Genomic DNA, 20,149 nt, shown 5'->3' on the forward strand with positions numbered 1-20,149 from the left:
GATGGATGAAGCAAAGAAGTGCAGACCGACAGGAGCCGGATGTAGATCGCTCCTGAGAGACACAGCCAGAATACAGCAAATACAGAGGCGAATGCCAGCAGCAAACCACTGAACTGAGAATAGGTCCCCCGTTGAAGGAATCAGAGAAAGAACTGGAAGAGCTTGAAGGTGCTCGAGACCCCAAAAGTACAACAATGTCAAGCAACCAGAGCTTCCAGGGACTAAGCCACTACCTAAAGACTATACATGGACTGACCCTGGACTCTGTCCCCATAGGTAGCAATGAATATCCTAGTAAGAGCACCAGTGGAAGGGGAAGCCCTGGGTCCTGCTAAGACTGAACCCCCAGTGAACTAGACTATGCGTGGAGGGTGGCAATGGGGGGAGGTTTGGGAGGGGAACACCCATAAGGAAGGGGAGGGGGGAGGGTGATGTTTGTCCGGAAACCGGGAAAGGGAATAACACTTGAAATGTATATAAGAAATACTCAAGTTAATAAAAAAAAAAAAAAGGAAAAAAAAACAACAACAACAAAAAAAATGGGGTTCAGAGCTAAACAAAGAATTCACAGCTGAGGAATGTCAAATGGCTGAGAAACACCTAAAGAAATGTTCAACATCTTTAGTCATAAGGGAAATGCAAATCAAACCAACCCTGAGATTTCACCTCACACCAGTGAGAATGGCTATGATCAAAAACTCAGGGGACAACAGATGCTGGCGAGGATGTGGAGAAAGAGGAACACTCCTCCATTGCTGGTGGGATTGCAAACTGGTACAACCATTCTGGAAATCAGTCTGGACGTTCCTCAGAAAATTGGACATTGAACTGCCTGAGGATCCAGCTATACCTCTCTTGGGCATATACCCAAAAGATGCCCCAACATATAAAAAAGACACGTGCTCCACTATGTTCATTGCAGCCTTATTTATAATAGCCAGAAGCTGGAAAGAACCCAGATGCCCTTCAACAGAGGAATGGATACAGAAAATGTGGTACATCTACACAATGGAATAGTACTCAGCTATCAAAAACAACGACTTTATGAAATTCGTAGGCAAATGGTTGGAACTGCAAAATATCATCCTGAGTGAGCTAACCCAATCACAGAAAGACATACATGGTATGCACTCATTGATAAGTGGCTATTAGCCCAAATGCTTGAATTACCCTAGATACCTAGAACAAATGAAACTCAAGACGGATGATCAAAATGTGAATGCTTCACTCCTTCTTTAAAAGGGCAACAAGAATACCCTTGGCAGGGAAGAGAGAGGCAAAGATTAAAACAGAGACTGAAGGAACACCCATTCAGAGCCTGCCCCACATGTGGCCCATACATATACAGCCAGCCAATTAGACAAGATGGATGAAGCAAAGAAGTGCAGACTGACAGGAGCCGGATGTAGATCGCTCCTGAGAGACACAGCCAGAATACAGCAAATACAGAGGCAAATGCCAGCAGCAAACCACTGAACTGAGAATAGGACCCCCGTTGAGGGAATCAGAGAAAGAACTGGAAGATCTTGAAGGGGCTCGAGACCCCATATGTACAACAATGCTAAGCAACCAGAGCTTCCAGGGACTAAGCCACTACCTAAAGACTATACATGGACTTACCCTGGACTCTGACCTCATAGGTAGCAATGAATATCCTAGTAAGAGCACCAGTGGAAGGAGAAGCCCTGGGTCCTGCTAAGACTGAACCCCCAGTGAACTAGACTGGTGGGGGGAGGGCGGCAATGGGGGGAGGGTTGGGAGGGGAACACCCATAAGGAAGGGGAGGGGGGAGGGGGATGTTTGCCCGGATACTGGGAAAGGGAATAACACTCGAAATGTATATAAGAAATACTCAAGTTAATAAAAAAAAAAAGAATTGAGTAGGAATTTAGATGGGGATTGCATTGAATCTGTAGATTGCCTTTGGCAAAGTGCCATCTTTACTATATTAATCCTGCCAATCCATGAGCATGGAAGATCTTTCCATCTTCTGAGATCTTCCTCAATGTCTTTCTTCAGAGGCTTAAAATTCTTGCCATATATATCTTTCACTTGCTTGGTTTGTACCCCATTTTTTCTTGTCTCAAGTTTATTTGTAAAAACTGCATAGGTCATCTGCTAATAGTTTTTAGGTACATGTGTTATAGCAGTCTGTCTTCACACTGGTGGGAGCTTTTTCTATGGGGCCCTCATAGGGGCCTGGGCACCATTGGGGGCCTGGGCTGGAGCTGAAGCCTGGGCCTTAGCTGGAGCTTTGGCCTCTGCATTGGTTTGAACCTTGGGCTTTGGTTGGCAGAGCCTATGACCCTTGGCCATGTAGCTTCGAGTCTTCTTCCCAAGCTTGGGGTGAGCGATGAAAGCCAGATGGTTGAGTTTGAGGCTGGAGCCCTTTGGCATCTTGGGCTTGATGGCCTGAGGCTTCACGAGTGCCTTGATGGCCTCTGCTCGAGCACTTACTGCCTTGGCATTGTTGGCCTGCATCTTCTTCAGGCCTTTCTTGTTGTGCTTCTTGGCAAAGTGCATGTTCCTCATAAACTTGGGGTGGACCCCCTTAAGAGATTTGTATCTTTGTGATGGGGTTTCTTGATGCCATTTCTGTGCCATTTGCAGGACTGGTTGTGTGTGGTGTTGTACCCCAATTTTTAATAGGGTTATTTGGCTCTCTAGAGTCTAACATCTTGAGTTCTTTGTATATATAAAACTTTTTAATTCACTATAAAGACTTCATTAAAAGTATATATACATATATTCATATATATATCACATACAGAGCTATATCATAAACATAAAATACACACACACACACACATACACACACATACACACAATTTAGGTGCAGTTCTCAGCTCCTATATGGAGTCTCACAGCTATTTGTAACTCCAGTTCCAGGTGTTCAAACATGTCAGGAGCTAACAAGCTCAAAACTACCTGATGATCTTCCTGATGTGAGACTGCCTTGGATTAATAATCCATTACAGATTTACTCCTATAGGCAAGTCCCAGAAGAAATTCATTTTCAGAAAGATTCACGCTTTTATCATGCATTTTCTGTTATTATTAATCATATACCACCATCACTAGTATTAGCCTACCATTTCAGGCAGATCTCTGGAGAATCATGAGTATGTATTGTGTAACAGTGATGCCGTATAGTCAAGTAGATGATTTCTTTATCATTAAAGATAACACTATAGAATTCCAAATTTATAATAATTATTAAGCTCTTTTAGTAACACTGTTATTAAGTCCTTTCTGATAGTCAAGACTGTAGAATTCTGTCAATCTCCAAATGTCACCAGTTAATAACTTCTGTTAGTAAGCAGGCTTCTATCAGAATAACAGGTGATGAATGTTTAACCAGACAATTACTCCTCATGGATATGCATGTACACATTCTCTCTTGTAAAGCTATTTGATTTATGATTGAATTTATGTGTAAACTTGTGAGGAACTTTATAACCATGTGAACATATATTCTGAAGGATGTATAAGTGCTGAAGACAAAGAGAGGAAGGAGCATTCCACTTTCCCCCTTTTTCTTGAAGAGCTTTTATAGGAAACTTTTTATAACTTAGAAATTAATGCTAAAATTGCTTTTCAAAGTGTCCCCTTTTCTTCCTGCAACTTCAGTTAGCAGGCTGAAAGTTAAAGTTGTGCAGTTCCTGTAGAGTTAGAACAAAAGGCTACTTTACTTAATCTCTTGATGTTTGAGAATGAGGTGCTATATGCCAGAGACTGTAGTTTCTGGCTTCAGAGGAACAGAGAAAAACACAGAGAAACACAAAAAGACAGGTCAGCTACAGCAGCAAAGCAACTTAGACTTCGGTAAGTAAACTTTTTATCATTATACAGCAACCCTAAATATCTCGTAAGACAAAGTCTTACCCTCATATCTTGTAAAACAATGTCCTACCTCCTCAGAAACTCATCTCTCTTTGCTGCCTCTAGAGGAACCAAGAAGAAAGAAGACCTGCCAGGGCTGGCATCCAGAACAAACACCTTCGTTTCACCTCTTTGAGCTCTTTACATGGTTAACACACATATAAGTACACAATGCAATCACACACATAAAATAAAAATAAATACATCTTTTAAAGTACTAAAAAAGAGATGTCACTAACACAGTAAAAGATTATTCAATTGAAATTCATCCCAGAGATTCAAATATATTTATAATTTGAATATATATTCAGATATACATAATATATTATATATAAAAACAATGGTCCTGGCCTCTGGGACTGGCACTATGTGTTGATCATCAGTTTGTTCAAAGAGTATGTGAATGGGATTCTACTTTATATATTGATATTTACCTCGGACAAGGTCCAATAAGGTCCCTTCTGTATCATAAATGTTTAATCCTTCATGCATTGTGAACTTTATAATCCATTGTTCTACAGCTGCGATATCTAAAAATAAAAGATAAATAAGTTTTTCATGTTGATGAAACTGAAAGCTATGTGAAAATTACTCTTTTACAATCATTTTGATTATATGAATGTGCCAAATTTCACACATTTTTCTGCAACCATTTTTACTGGTAAAATAATAAACAATTATGAAATTATTTTACTACCATAACAATGTATTCAATGCTATTAAGTTTAGATCATAATTTCTCTCTTATAACTATGGCAAGGAAAATGAAAATCATAATCCCTTTGTGACAGGTATAGGTTGATGTCTATATGCAGGTGAGGTCTGGCACAAGTTAGGTCAAGGCCTTGATTGGACAGAAAAAAAATAAAGTGGGACAAAGCTTTTGTAAGGTGGGAGAGGAGGGGAAGGAGAATCAAATGGAGACAGAGAAGGATGACCCAGATTCAGGTAGTGTTTAATTGCCAAGGTAGTTGGGATGCATTTCTGTAGGCAAATTTATCTTATCTAGGTGGGTGGCTTATATCCTTATCAATTGGCTGGGAGTTCATTTTGAGGATGTATTATGAATTAAGAATTCAACATATAAATCTGATTGATAAATTACAGTTTATTGAGTCATGATTCCACTGGGTTGTTGGAAGTGTGAGCAGAGTCCATGGCAGGGAGCCATGATAGGGCAGCCCATTGTTGGACCTCTAGAGCACTGATTTTACTAGGTAGCTGGAACCAGAGCTTTCGAGGTTAGTAGAGAGCCTCGAGAGAAATTAATTTGAGATAAAGTATGGTTAGTTCCATTTGGCCCCATTGGTGCCAGAACTAATACTAGAAAGTAGTGTGGCAAGGTGCCACACTGGAATGGCTCTTAGATCACCCTGGTCACAGAGTACCTTAGAGGCCAGCATGGAGTGGCTGAGATAAATTAGCACTAGTTCCTAATGCCCGATGGAACCAGAACTAGTGAGACAGTGACTGCCTGGGTCAGAGAGAGACTGGGAGAGAATTGCAGAGCAGTACACATGGCAATTGGTCACACTGCTTTTTTTTTTAACCACAACAAAAGGGGCATAATATTATTTTAGAATACCTATCAGAGGAAAGTCTAGGATCTGTGAGGTTGGCAATGCTGAGGTTGACAAAACAGTGGCATTTCTCACCAAGCTTATCCCCAAAAACAAAGCAGAAGGGTTAGTTCTAAACTCATTCTACAAGCCAGTATTATCCTGATACCAAACCAATAAGAACAGATGATAATGAGAAAACTGGAAGCCATCATTCCTGGTGAATCTTAAGGTAAAATATCCTCAAGCAAATATTAGAACGGTGGGAGCTGAAGAGATGGCTTAGATAAAGAGCACTAGCTGCTCTGTTAGAGGAACCTGGATCAGTTCTCAGCAACCACAAGGCCAACACAGCCATATGTAACTCCAGTTGCAGGGCTTCAAACACCCTATGAGCCCGTATGCACATAATGGACCTATGTGCAGACTCATATGGCCTCAGTGAGAGAGCATGAGCATAGCCTCACAGAGACTTGAAGTGTAAAGGTGAGAGGGATACCCAGGGGGCCCTTACCTTCTCAGAGGGGAAGGGGAGGGAATAGGGAAAAGTTTGTAGAAGATGATGGGAGGGGGGTAGTGAGTGGGATGTAAAGTGAATAACAAACAAACTAACAAACAAACAAAAACCAGTTTCCCAGGTTCCATCTGAGCCTGGGAGCTGACCCTATGTTACAGTCTTCTGCATGCCAATACCACCCAAAGAAAACTTGACCCTCAGGAGTGACGACACATCAGGTTCATGGGCTCACAGGACGGACCAGTCTCAGAGACAGCAAAACCACCTAACACCAGAGATACTAAGATGGCAAGAGGCAATCACAAGTACCTAAGCAACAGAAACCAAGGATACTTGGCATCATCAGAACCCAGTTATTCGACAACAGCAAGTTTTGGATACCTAAACAGACTGGAAAAAGAAGATTTGGATTTAAAATCACATCTCATGAGGATGATAGAGGACTTTAAGAAGGATATACATAACTCCTTTAAAGAAATTCAGGAGGGGGAAGAGAGAGCTCACCCGGACAGTTGGGCACTCCTGTGACTGCAGAGTGGGAAAGACCACCAATACTGCCCACCCCTGCCCACATCCCTGGCCTAAGAGGAAACTTATAGGGCCTCTGGGAACCGGAAGATAGGAGCACTCAAGCAGAAGGTCCCCTGCGGTTCAGACACTGCCCTGGCCTGAAGGGATCCAGTCAACAGTTCTCTGCACACAAATCCCGTGGGAAGGAGAGCTAAACCTTCAGAGGGACAGACATGCCTGGGAAGCCAGAAGAGAGTACACTCTGCCCACATTTCTGACTCCATAGGAAAACACTGAACGCCATCTGGGACCCCGGTGCACGGGGGCTCAGGGAAAAGGCGGCATAGGCCATCCTGGTTGCCGCCCTCAAGGAGAGCTCAAAAGCAGACTCCCAGAAGCAACTTCAGACGCAGGACCACAGGTAAGACCAACTTTTCTGCTCCAAGCAACCTGACTGGTGGACTCAGGACACCTGCCCACAGGAACAGGTGAAGATCAGTAGACAGGAAAGACTACACGCCCAAAAGCAGAACACTCTGTTCCCATAATTGGCTAAAAGAAAAACAGGAAAACAGGTCTATAGCACTCCTGACACACAGACAGTGTGGACAGTCTAGCCACTGTCAGAAATAGCACAACAAGGTAACACCAGAGACAACCTGATGGTGAGAGGCAAGTGCAGGAACCCAAGCAACAGAAACCAAGACTATAAGGCATCATCAGAGCCCAATTCTCACACCAAAGCAAACACTGAATATCCAAACATGCCAGAAAAGCAAGATCTAGATTTAAATTCACATTTGATCATGATGCTGGAGGACTTCAAGAAAGAAATGAAGAACTCCCTTAGAGAAACCGAGGAAAACATAAATAAACAAGTAGAAGCCTATAGAGAGGAATCACAAAAATCCCTGAAAGAATTCCAGGAAAACACAATCAAACAGGTGAAGGAATTGAAAGTGGAAATAGAAGCAATAAAGAAAGCACAAAGGGAAACAACCCTGGATAGAGAAAACCAAAGGAAGAGACAAGGAGCAGTAGATACAAGCATTACCAACAGAATACAAGAGATAGAAGAGAGAATCTCAGGAGCAGAAGATTCCATAGAAATCATCGACACAACTGTCAAAGATAATGCAAAACGGAAAAAGCTACTGGTCCAAAATATACAGGAAATCCAGGACTCAATGAGAAGATAAAACCTAAGGATAATAGGTATAGAAGAGAGTGAAGACTCCCAGTTCAAAGGACAAGTAAATATCTTCAACAAAATCATAGAAGAAAACTTCCCTAACCTAAAGAAAGAGATGCCCATAAACATAAAAGAAGCCCACAGAACTCCAAATAGATTGGACCAAAAAAGAAACTCCTCCTGTCACATAATAGTCAAAATACCAAATGCACAAAACAAAGAAAGAATATGAAAAGCAGTAAGGGAAAAAGGTCAAGTAACATATAAAGGGAGACCTATCAGAATCACACCAGACTTCTCACCAGAGACTATGAAAGCCAGAAGATCCTGGACAGATGTCATACAGACCCTAAGAGAACACAAATGCCAGCCCACATTACTGTATCCTACAAAACTCTCAATTAACATAGATGGAGAAACCAAGATATTCCATGACAAAACTAAATTTACACAATACCTTTCTACAAATCCAGCACTACAAAGGATGATAAATGGTAAAGTCCAACATAAGGAGGCAAAAAGGAAGAAACTAATCGTCTTGGCAAAAAAACAAAGAGAAGAAAAGCACACAAACATAATCTCACATCCAAATAGGAATATAACAGGAAGCAATAATTACTATTCCTTAATATTTCTCAATATCAATGCTCTCAACTCCCCAATAAAAAGACATAGATTTACAAAATGGATACGCAATGAGGACCCCACATTCTGCTGCCTACAGGAAACACACTCAGAGACAAAGACAGACAGCACCTCAAAGTGAAAGGCTGGAAAACAACTTTCCAAGGAAATGGTCAGAAGAAGCAAGCTGGAGTAGCCATTCTAATATCAAATAAAATCAATTTTCAACTAAAAGTCATCAAAAGAGATAAGGAAGGACACTTCATGTTCATCAAAGGAAAAATTCACCAAGATGAACTCTCAATCCTAAATATCTATGCTCCAAATACAAGGGGAGCTACATGCATAAAAGAAACCTTACTAAAGCTGAAACCGCACATTGCACCTCATACAATAATAGTAGGAGATTTCAACACCCCACTCTAATCAATGGACAGATCATGCAAACAGAAATTAAACAGAGACATAGACAGACTAAGAGAAGTCATGAAACAAATTAACTTAACGAATATTTTTTTATCTGTATATATATATATTTATATTTATATAAAAAGACCAATAATAGCAGTGTGTTATGCATCAACAGCAGCAACAACTTTTCCAGGTTCTGCAGTCATCTGAACAAAACTGTAGAGACATCCAGCACACTCCATAAAAAAAAAAAGTAAAAAAACAAAACCCGAGAAAACAGCACAGTTCTGTTACTCTTGTGGTACCTGGCACCATTTTTTTTTAAATTAGCTTCTCAATCATCATCTGGAAAGAAAACATTCTGAGCAACATCATTAAAAACAGCTCTGATAAAGCACGGTCACTACTATGTATCATAAAGCAGGTACAAGCTATTTTACATCCACAGAGGTATGATACAGTACTGTCCTACATCTATAATACTAGAGGATACAATTTAAAAGGCATTATTTGAGACTTGATTCTACTTTTCCAGCAGAGGGCCCAAAGGATGGTGTGACACAGCTTTGTAAAGAAACATACTCTAGACAGGATTTCCTTTCACTAGTGGCACAGTTCTAAGGATTCATTCTCTCCATGAATGTCAGCTAAAACCGTTATTAAAAAAGTGAAATATCCCTAGAACAAAACCGTATAACCACCGGATTCACATGAAGATGACCTAGTGGAGACAAGCTGGACCTCACCTTACCAACAAGCTATCAAATCTGTTATGTTTAAACAGTGAGACCTCCAAGGAAGGAGATGCCAAGTAGTGCTTCAAAGCTTCGGACCACAATCAAACACAGCATCCTTTTCAACAGAAGCAGAAGCTCATCTGAATATGCTCAAGGATGCTGACATCAACATTTAATCATCTCCTCACTCATCCAGGAAGAAGGGGAGATCAGTTACTACTGTACTTTATTGTGTTCAACCAAATCACCATGTTACAAAAATAGCAAGCTGCCATAATAAAAAATAAGGCTCCTCTATCCAGGACCAGATAGCATCATTTTGCTTTCAAGCCTAGAAATTGCACACTTGTATATAAACCAACCGAAGATGAGGATTGAGAGTTCATCTTGGTGGATTTTTCCTTTGATGAATATGAAGTGTCCTTCCTTATCTTTTTTGATGACTTTTAATTGAAAATTGATTTTATTTGATATTAGAATGGCTACTCCAGCTTGCTTCTTCTGACCATTTGCTTGGAAAGTTGTTTTCCAGCCTTTCACTCTGAGGTAGTGTCTGTCTTTGTCTCTGAGGTATGTTTCCTGTAGGCAGCAGAATGCAGGGTCCTCATTGCGTATCCAGTTTGTTAATCTATGTATTTTTATTGGGGAGTTGAGGCCATTGATGTTGAGAGATATTAAGGAATAGTAATTATTGCTTCATGTTGTATTCATATTTGGATATGAGATTATGTTTGTGTGCTTTTCTTCTCTTTGTTTTTTTTTGCCAAGATGATTACTTTCTTGCTTTTTCTAGGGTATAGCTTGCCTCCTTATGTTGGGCTTTACCATTTATTATCCTTTGTAGTGCTGGATTTGTAGAAAGATATTGTGTAAATTTGGTTTTGTCATGGAATATCTTGGTTTCTCCATCTATGTTAATTGAGAGTTTTGCAGGATACAGTAACCTGGGCTGGCATTTGTGTTCTCTTAGGGTCTGTATGACATCTGTCCAGGATCTTCTGGCCTTCATGGTTTCTGGCGAAAAGTCTGGTGTGATTCTGATAGGTCTGCCTTTATATGTTACTTGACCTTTTTCCCTTACTGCTTTTAATATTCTTTCTTTATTTTGTGCGTTTGGTGTTTTGACAATTATGTGACGGGAGGTGTTTCTTTTCTGGTCCAATCTATTTGGAGTTCTGTAGGCTTCTTGTATGCCTATGGGTATCGCTTTTTTTAGGTTAGGGAAGTTTTCTTCTATGATTTTGTTGAAGATATTTACTGGTCCTTTGAGCTGGGAGTCTTCACTCTTTTCTATACCTATTATCCTTAGGTTTGATCTTCTCATTGAGTCCTGGATTTCCTGTATGTTTTGGACCAGTAGCTTTTTCTGCTTTACATTATCTTTGACAGTTGAGTCAATGATTTCTATGGAATCTTCTGCTCCCGAGATTCTCTCTTCCATCTCTTGTATTCTGTTGGTGATGCTTGTATCTACAGCTCCTTGTCTTTTCTTTTGATTTTCTATGTCCAGGGTTGTTTCCATGTGTTCTTTCTTGATTGCTTCTATTTCCATTTTTAATTCCTTCAACTGTTTGATTGTGTTTTCCTGGAATTCTTTCAGGGATTTTTGCGATTCCTCTCTGTAGGCTTCTACTTGTTCTCTAAGGGAGTTCTTTATGTCTTTCTTGAAGTCCTCCAGCATCATGATCAAATATGATTTTGAAACTAGATCTTGCTTTTCTGGTGTGTTTGGATATTCTGTGTTTGCTTTGGTGGGAGAATTGGGCTCCGATGATGCCACGTAGTCTTGGTTTCTGTTGCTTGGGTTCCTGCGCTTGCCTCTCGCCATCAGATTATCTCTAGTGTTACTTTGTTCTGCTATTTCTGACCGTGGCTAGACTGTCCTATAAGCCTGTGTGGCAGGAGTGCTGTAGACCTGTTTTCCTGTTTTCTTTCAGCCAGTTATGGGGACAGAGTGTTCTGCTTTCGGGCATGTAGTTTTTCCTCTCTACAGGTCTTCAGCTGTTCCTGAGGGCCTGTGTCTTGAGTTCACCAGGCAGGTTTCTTGCAGGGGAAAAGTTGGTCCTACCTGCGGTTCCAAGGCTCAAGTTTGCTCGTGGGGTACTGCCTAAGTCCTCTCCGCTGTGGCAGCAACTGGGAAGATCTGCGCCGCTCTTTCCGGGAGCCTCCGTGCACCAGGGTTCCAGATGGCGTTTGGTGTTTTCCTCTGGCGTCTGGATGTGCACAGAGTGCAGTCTCTTCTGGTTTCCCAGGCGTGTCTGCCTCTCTGAAGGTTTAGCTCTCCCTCCCACGGGATTTGGGTGCAGAGAACTGTTTATCCGGTCTGTTTCCTTCAGGTTCTGGCGGTTTCTCAGGCGCAGGGGTCCTGCCGCTCCCGGGCCCTCCCCTACGGGAACCCAGAGGCCTTATACAGTTGCCTCTTGGGCCAGGGATGTGGGCAGGGGTGGGCAGTGTTGGTGGTCTCCTCCACTCTGCAGCCTCAGGAGTGCCCACCTGATCAGGCCGTGAGGTCTCTCTCCCACGGGGTTTGGGAGCAGAGAGCTGCTGCGGGCCGGGATCCGCGGGTGTCTCTCCCTACCTTTCAATATTGCCTTGGGACTATTTGAAAACCAAATCTGGTCTTCTCATGAGGTCAAAAATGTCTCACCCTTGATGTAGGCTCTCCCTTTTTGGTACCCTGACTCTCTTTTGTTGTGTTTTGTTTTGTTTTTCTACCCAGAAAATGGCTCATGACCAGCCGCTGCTGTTTGTGCAGGAGGCCCTGAAGAAGTACTTCCAACTTAACGAATATTTATAGAACATTCTATCCTAAAACAAAGGATATACCTTCTTCTCACCACCTCATGGTACTTTCTCCAAAATTGACCATATAATTGGTCATAAAACAGTCTGCAACAGATACAGAAAGATAGAACTAATTGCATGTGTCCTATCAGACCACCACGGGCTAAAGCTGGTCTTCAATAACAATAAGGGAAGAATGCCCACAAACACATGGAAGTTGAACAATGGTCTACTCAACAATAACCTGGTCAAGGAAGAAATAAGGAAAGAAATTAAAGACTTCTTAGAATTTAATGAAAATGAAGGTACAACATACCCAAACTTATGGGACACAATGAAAGCTGTGCTAAGAGGAAAACTCATAGCTCTGAGTGCCTGCAGAAAGAAACAGGAGAGAGCATATGTCACCAGCTTGACAGGACACCTAAAAGCTCTAGAACAAAAAGAAGCAAACACACCCAGAAGGAGTAGAAGCGAGGAAATAATCAAACTCAGAGCTGAAATCAACAAAGTAGAAACAAAAAGGACCATAGAAAGAATCAACAGGACCAAAAGTTGGTTCTTTGAGAAAATCAACAAGATAGATTGAAAGGAACCGTTGAAGGAATCAGAGAAAGGACTGGAAGAGCTTGAAGGGGCTTGATACCTCATATGAACAACAATGCCCACCAACCAGAGCTTCCAGTGACTAAGCCACTACCCAAAGACTATACATGGACTGACCCTGGGCTCCAACCTCAGAGGTAGCAATGAATAGCCTATTAAGAGCACCAGTGGAAGGGGAAGATCTTGGTCATGCCAAGACTGGACCCCCAGTGAAAAGGAGTTTTGGTGGGAGGGTGGTAATGTGGGGAGGATGGGGATGGGGATTCCCATATAGAAGGGGAGGGGACGGGTTAGAGGGATGTTTGCCTGGAAACCTGGAAGGGGAATAACAATCGAAATGTAAATATATGCTTAAGTTAATAAAGATGGAAAAAGAAAAAAAAGGAATACAGGAGGAATTCGATGCACCCAAATTCTGTGGGAAAGAGAGCTGAATATGAAAAAATGCAAACATCCTGAGACCGTAGGATAGACTGCCACTTCTGCACACCTCTGGCCACATCCCTGGTCCAAGGGGAAACTGCACAGTGTCTCTGGACAAAAGAACATAGGAAGCGTCAGCTGCAGGTATTTCTGGTTCTAATCAGGTCCAGGTCTGAATGGTACCGGCCAAACAGTTCCCTGTACCCAAATCCCATGGGGGAGAGAGCTTGCCCCTCAGAAGGGCAGATGGTCCTGAGAAATCAGAGGAGGCTTCCCTCTGCCCACATTCAAGACCCAAGAAGGAATTGCCTAGTGCCAACTGAGTACCCTGGGTGCAAGGATGTAGAGCAATCAGGGGCAGGACCCTTTTGATTCCTACACATACCTAGAGTTGAAAGACAGTCACCAGGAGAACCTACACACCTGAGATAAGAGCACCTGTTCTCAGAAAGGAGTGAAAGAAAACAGGAAAACAGCTCTATAGGAGTGCTGACATGGAGGCCTCCGGGAGGGTCAAGTCACTCCCAGAAACAGCAAGACAAGCAAACACCAGAGACAACCCAATGGCTAGAGGCAAGCACAGGAACCTAAGCAACAGAAACCAAGACCACATGGCATCATCAGAATCCAGTTCTCCCATCAAAGAAAATACTGGATATACAAACACCGGAAAAGCAAGATTTAGATTTCAAATCACATTTTATGATAACAATGGAGGACTTTAACAAGGACATAAATAACTCCCTTAGAGAAATGCAGAGCAAATCAAGTAAACAAGTAGAAACCCTTAAAGTAAAAACACAAAAATGCCTGAAAGAATTGCAGGAAAATACAACCAAACAGGTGAAGGAAATGAACAAAACCATTCAGGATTTAAAGATGTAAATATAAACAATAAATAAAGCATAAAGGAGAACAACCCTGGAGATAGAAAACCTAAGGAAGAGATCAGGAGTCATTGATACAAGCATCACCAACAGAATACAGGAGATAGAAGAGAGAATCTCAGTGGCAGAAGATAACATAAAAATAAATCGACACAACTATCAAAGATAATGTAAAATGCAAAAAGCTCCTAGCCCAAAATATCCAGGAAATCCAGGACAAAATGAAAAGATCAAACCTAAGGATAATAGATACAGAAGAGAGTGAAGACTTCAAACTTAAAGGGCCAGTAAATATATTCAATAAAATTATAGACGAAAACTTCCTTAACCTAAAGAAAGAGATGCCCATAAATATGAGATAAATAAGAGATGCTTACAGAACTCCAAATAGATTGGACCAGAAGAAATGTTTCCCCCTTCACATAATAGTTAAAACGTCAAGTGCACAAAACAAAGAAAAAATATTAAAAGCAGTAAGGAAAAAAGGTCAAGTAACATATAACAGCAGACCTATAAGAATTACAGGAGACTTCACAGCAGAGACTATGAAATCCAGATCCTGGACAGATATTATACAGACCCTAAAAGAACACAAATGCCAGCACAGGCTACTATATCCAGCAAAACTTTCAATTAACATAGAGGGAGAAACTAAGATATTCCAGGACAAAACCAAATTTATACAATATCTTTCTGCAAGTCCAGCCCTATAAAAGAAATAGATGGAAAACTGCAACACAAGAAGAGAAACTACACCATACAGAAAGTAAGAATATAATCTCCTTGCAATGAAAACAAAAGAGAGACACACAAACATAATTCTACCTGTAATAGTGAAACGAACAGGAAGCAACCATCACTATTCCTCAATATCTCTCAACGTCAATGAACTCAATTCCACAATAAAAAGACATAGACTAACAGACTGGATACATAAAGAGGACCCAGCTTTTTGCTGCCTACAGGAAACACACTTCAGAGACAAAGACAGACACTACCTCAGGGTAAATGGCTGGAAAACAACTTTCCAACAAATGGCCCAAGGAAAAAAGCTGGAGTAGCCATTCTAATATCGAATAAAATTGACTTTTAACCAAAAGTCATAAAAAAGATAAGAAAGGACACTTCATATTCATCAAAGGAAAAATCCACCAAGATGAACTCTCAATACGAAACATCTGTGCTCCAAATGCAAGGGCACCTACATACATAAAAGAAACTTTATTAAAGCTCAAAGCACACATTGCACCTCACACAATAATAGTAGGAGACCTCAACACCCCACTCTCATCAATAGACAAATCATGGAAACAGAAATTAAACAGAGATGTAGAGAAACTAACAGAAGTTATGAACCAATTGGATTTAACAATTTATAGAACATTCCATCCTAAAACAAAAGGATACATCTTCTTCTCAGTACCTCATGGTACCTTTTCCAAAATTTAATAAATGATCCATCACAAAACAGGCCTCAAACAGGAAGATAGAAATAATCCCATGCATCCTATCAGATCATCACAAACTAAGTCTGATCTTCAATAACAACAGTAAGTAAAGAACGTCCACATATTCGTGAAAGGGAAACAGCCCCACATGTGGCTCTACTCAATGAGAACTTGGTCAAGGAAGAAATAAAGAAAGAAACTCAAGACTTCTTAGAATTTAATGAAAATGAAGATACAACATACCCAAACTTATGGGACACTATGAAGGTGGTGCTAAGAGGAAAACTCATAGCTCTCAGTGCCTGCAAAAACAAACAGGAGAGCATATGTCAGCACCTTGACAGCACACTTAAAAAGCTCTAGAACAAAAAAAAAACCCAAGAATAGTAGAAGGCAGGAAATAATCAAACTCAGGGCTGAAATCAACTAAGTAGAAATGAAAAGGAATATGCAAAATCAACAAAAGCAGGAGCTGGTTCTTTGAGAAAATGTACAAGACAGATAAACCCTTAGCCAGCCTAACCAGAGTTCAAAGGTAGTGTATCCAAATTAACAAAATCAGAAATGAAAAGGGAGACATAACAACAGAATCTGAGGAAATTAAAAAAATCATCAGATCCTCCTACAAAAGCCTATATTCAACAAAACTGGAAAATCTGGAGGAAATGGACAATTTTCTAGACAGATAAATAAGTTAAATCAGGAACAAATAAACCATCTAAACAGCCCCATAACTACTAAAGAAATATAAGCAGTTATTAAAAGTCTCCCAACCATAAAGAGCCCAGGACCAGATGGGTTTAGGGCAGAATTCTATCAGACCTTCATAGAAGACCTCATACTAATACTGTCCAAACTATTCCACAAATTGGAAACAGACAGAGCACTACCACATTCCTTCCATGAAGCCACAATTACTCTTATACCGAAACCACACAAAGAACCAACAAAGAAAGAGAACTTCAGACCAATTTCCCTTATGAATACTGATGTAAAAATGCTTCACAAATTTCTTGCAAACCGAATGTAAGAACACTTGAAATGATCTTCCATCATGATCAAGTAGGCTTCATCCCAGGCATGCAGGGATGGTTTAATGTACAGAAATCCATCAATGTAATACACTATATAAACAAAATCAAAGATAAGAACCTCATGATCATTTCATTAGATGCTGAGAAAGCATTTGACAAAATTCAACACCCCTTCGTGATAAAAGTCCTGGCAAGATCAGTAATTTAAGGCCCATATCTAAATACAGTAAAAGCAATGTAGAGCAAGCCAGTAGCTAACATCAACCTAAATGGAGAGAAACTTGAACCAATAATACTAAAATCAGGGACTAGACAAGGCTGCCCACTCCCTCCCTCCTTATTCATTATAGTACTTAAAGTCCTAACTAGAGCAAGCAGACAACTAAACGAGGTCAAAGGGATATAAATTGGAAGGGAAGAAGTTAAAATATCACTATTTGCAGATGATATGATAGTATACTTAAGTGACCCCCAAAGGTTCCACCAGAGAACTACTTAACCTGATAAACCACTTCAGCAAAGTGTCAGGGTATATAATTAACTCACACAAACCAGTAGCCTTCCTCTCCTCATAGGATAAACATGCTAAGTAAGAAATTAGGGAAATGACGCCCTTCACAATATTTCCAAATAATAGGAACTATCTTGGCGTGACTTTAATGAAGCAAGTGAAATATCTGTATGACAAGAACATCAAGTCTCTGAAGAAAGAAATGGAGATCTCAGAAGCTGGAAAGATCTCCCATGCTCATGGATTGGAAGTGTTAATATAGCAAAAAGGCATTTTGCCAAAAGTAATCTACAGATTCATTACAATCTCCCTCAAAATTCCTACTCAATTCTCTATAGAGACAGAAAGAGCAATTTGCAAATTCATTTCGAATAACAAAAATCCAGTATAGTGAAAACTATACTGAATAATAAAAGAACTTCTGGAGGAATCACCATCCTTGACATCAAGCAGTTTTACAGAGCAATAGTCATAAAAACTGTATAGTATTGGTGCAGAGACAGGCAAATAGATCAGTGGAACAGAATTGAAGACCCACAAATAAACCCACACACTTATGGTTACTTGATCTTCTATAAAGGAGCTAAAACCTTCCAATGGAAAAAAGATAGCACTTTCAACAAATGGTGCTGGTTTAACTGGAGTTCAGCATGTAGAACAATGCAAATCGATCCTTATCATCTTGTACAAAGCTTAAATTCAAGTGGATCCAGGACCTTCACATCATACCAGATACACTCAAACTAATAGAAGAAAAAGTGGGGAAGAGTCTCAAACACATGGGCACTGGGGAAAATTTCCTGAACAAAACACCAATGACTTATACTCTAAGATCAAGCATTGACAAATAGTTCCTCATGAAACTGCAAAGCTTCTGTAAGGCTAAGAACACTGTCATTAGGACCAAACAGCAATGAACAGATTGGGAAAAGATCTTTACCAATCCTACATCTGACAGAGAACTCAAAGAGACTCCAGAGAGCCAAATAACCCTATTAAAATATGGGGTACAGAGCTAAACAAAGAATTCTCAGCTGAGGAATATCAAATGGGTAAGAAGTACCTAAAGAAATGCTCAACATCGTTAGTCATCAGAGAAATGTAAATCAAAACAACTCTGAGACTTCACCTCACAGCAGTCAGAATGGCTAAGTAAAAAAGTCAGGTGATAACAGATCCTGCCTAGAATTTGGAGAAAGAGGAATACTCCTCCATTGTTGGTGGGATGGTTATCTGGTATAACCACCCTGGAAATCAGTTTGGAGGTTCTTCAGAAAACTGGATATTCCACTACCTGAGGACCCAGTTATACCTCTCCTGGGCATATACCCAAAAGATTTTCCAACATGAAACAAAGTCACATGTTCCACTATGTTCATGACAGCCTTATTTATAATAGCCAGAAGCTGGAAACATCCCAAATGTCCTTAAAAAGAGGAATGGATACAGAAAATGGGGTTCAGAGCTAAACAAAGAATTCACAGCTGAGGAATGCCGAATGCCAAGAAAAACCTAAAGAAATGTTCAACATCTTTAGTCATAAGGGAAATGCAAATCAAACCAACCCTGAGATTTCACCTCACACCAGTGAGAATGGCTAAGATCAAAAACTCAGGTGACAGCAGATGCTGGCGAGGATGTGGAGAAAGAGGAACACTCCTCCATTGTTGGTGGGATTGCAGACTGGTAAAACCATTCTGGAAATCAGTCTGGAGGTTCCTCAGAAAATTGGACATTGAACTGCCTGAGGATCCAGCTATACCTCTCTTGGGCATATACCCAAAAGATGCCTCAACATATAAAAGAGACACGTGCTCCACTATGTTCATCGCAGCCTTATTTATAATAGCCAGAAGCTGGAAAGAACCCAGATGCCCTTCAACAGAGGAATGGATACAGAAAATGTGGTACATCTACACAATGGAATATTACTCAGCTATCAAAAACAACGAGTTTATGAAATTCGTAGGCAAATGGTTGGAACCGGAAAATATCATCCTGAGTGAGCTAACCCAATCACAGAAAGACATACATGGTATGCACTCATTGATAAGTGGCTATTAGCCCAAATGCTTGAATTACCCTAGATCCCTAGAACAAAGGAAACTCAAGACGGATGATCAAAATGTGAATGCTTCACTCCTTCTTTAAATGAGGAAAAAGAATACCCTTGGCAGGGAAGGGAGAGGCAAAGATTAAAACAGACACTGAAGGAACACCCATTCAGAGCCTGCCCCACATGTGGCCCATGCATATACAGCCAGCCAATTAGACAAGATGGATGAAGCAAAGAAGTGCAGGCCAACAGGAGCCGGATGTAGATCTCTCCCGAGAGACACAGCCAGAATACAGCAAACACATAGGCGTATGCCAGCAGCAAACCACTGAACTGAGAATAGGACCTCCATTGAAGGAATCAGAGAAAGAACTGGAAGAGCTTGAAGGGGCTCGAGACCCCATATGTACAACAATGTCAAGCAACCAGAGCTTCCAGGGACTAAGCCACTACCTAAAGACTATAAATGGACTGACCCTGGACTCTGACCTCATAGGTAGCAATGAATAGCCTATTAAGAGCACCAGTGGAAGGGGAAGCCCTGGGTCCTGCTAAGACTGAATCCCCAGTGAACTAGATTGTTGGGGGGAGGGTGGCAAGGGGGGAGGATGGGGAGGGGAACACCCTTAAAGAAGGGGAGGGGGGAGGGTGATGTTTGCCCGGAAACCGGGAAAAGGAATAACACTCGAAATGCATATAAGAAATACTCAAGTTAATAAAAAAAAAAGAAAATGTGGTACATCTACACAATGGAATACTACTCATCTATCAAAACAATGACTTCATGAAGCTCATAGGCAAATGGAATGAACTAGAAAATATCATCCTGAGTGAGGTAACCCAATCACAGAAAAACACATATAGCATTCACTTATGGATAAGTGGATATTAGGCCAAAAGTTTGAATTACCCAAGGTACAATCCACAGACCAAATGAAGTTCAAGAAGGATGACAACCACAGTGCAGA

General features: G+C 40.8%; 1 protein-coding gene across 2 annotated transcripts in view; it reads right to left on the minus strand.

The window, feature by feature from the left end:
• The window catches only part of Catsperb (cation channel sperm associated auxiliary subunit beta), a 378,659-nt gene that overhangs the window by 229,127 nt on the left and 129,383 nt on the right, over window positions 1-20,149 (minus strand). For both annotated transcript variants that reach the window (XM_063262696.1, XM_063262695.1), the window contains exon 6: window positions 4,317-4,412. In XM_063262696.1, the coding sequence (XP_063118766.1) occupies window positions 4,317-4,412 (96 nt within the window). The remainder of the gene's footprint in view (window positions 1-4,316; window positions 4,413-20,149) is intronic.

The sequence above is a fragment of the Rattus norvegicus genome, chromosome 6 (genome assembly GCF_036323735.1).
Source record: "Rattus norvegicus strain BN/NHsdMcwi chromosome 6, GRCr8, whole genome shotgun sequence".
Lineage (NCBI taxonomy): Eukaryota > Metazoa > Chordata > Mammalia > Rodentia > Muridae > Rattus > Rattus norvegicus.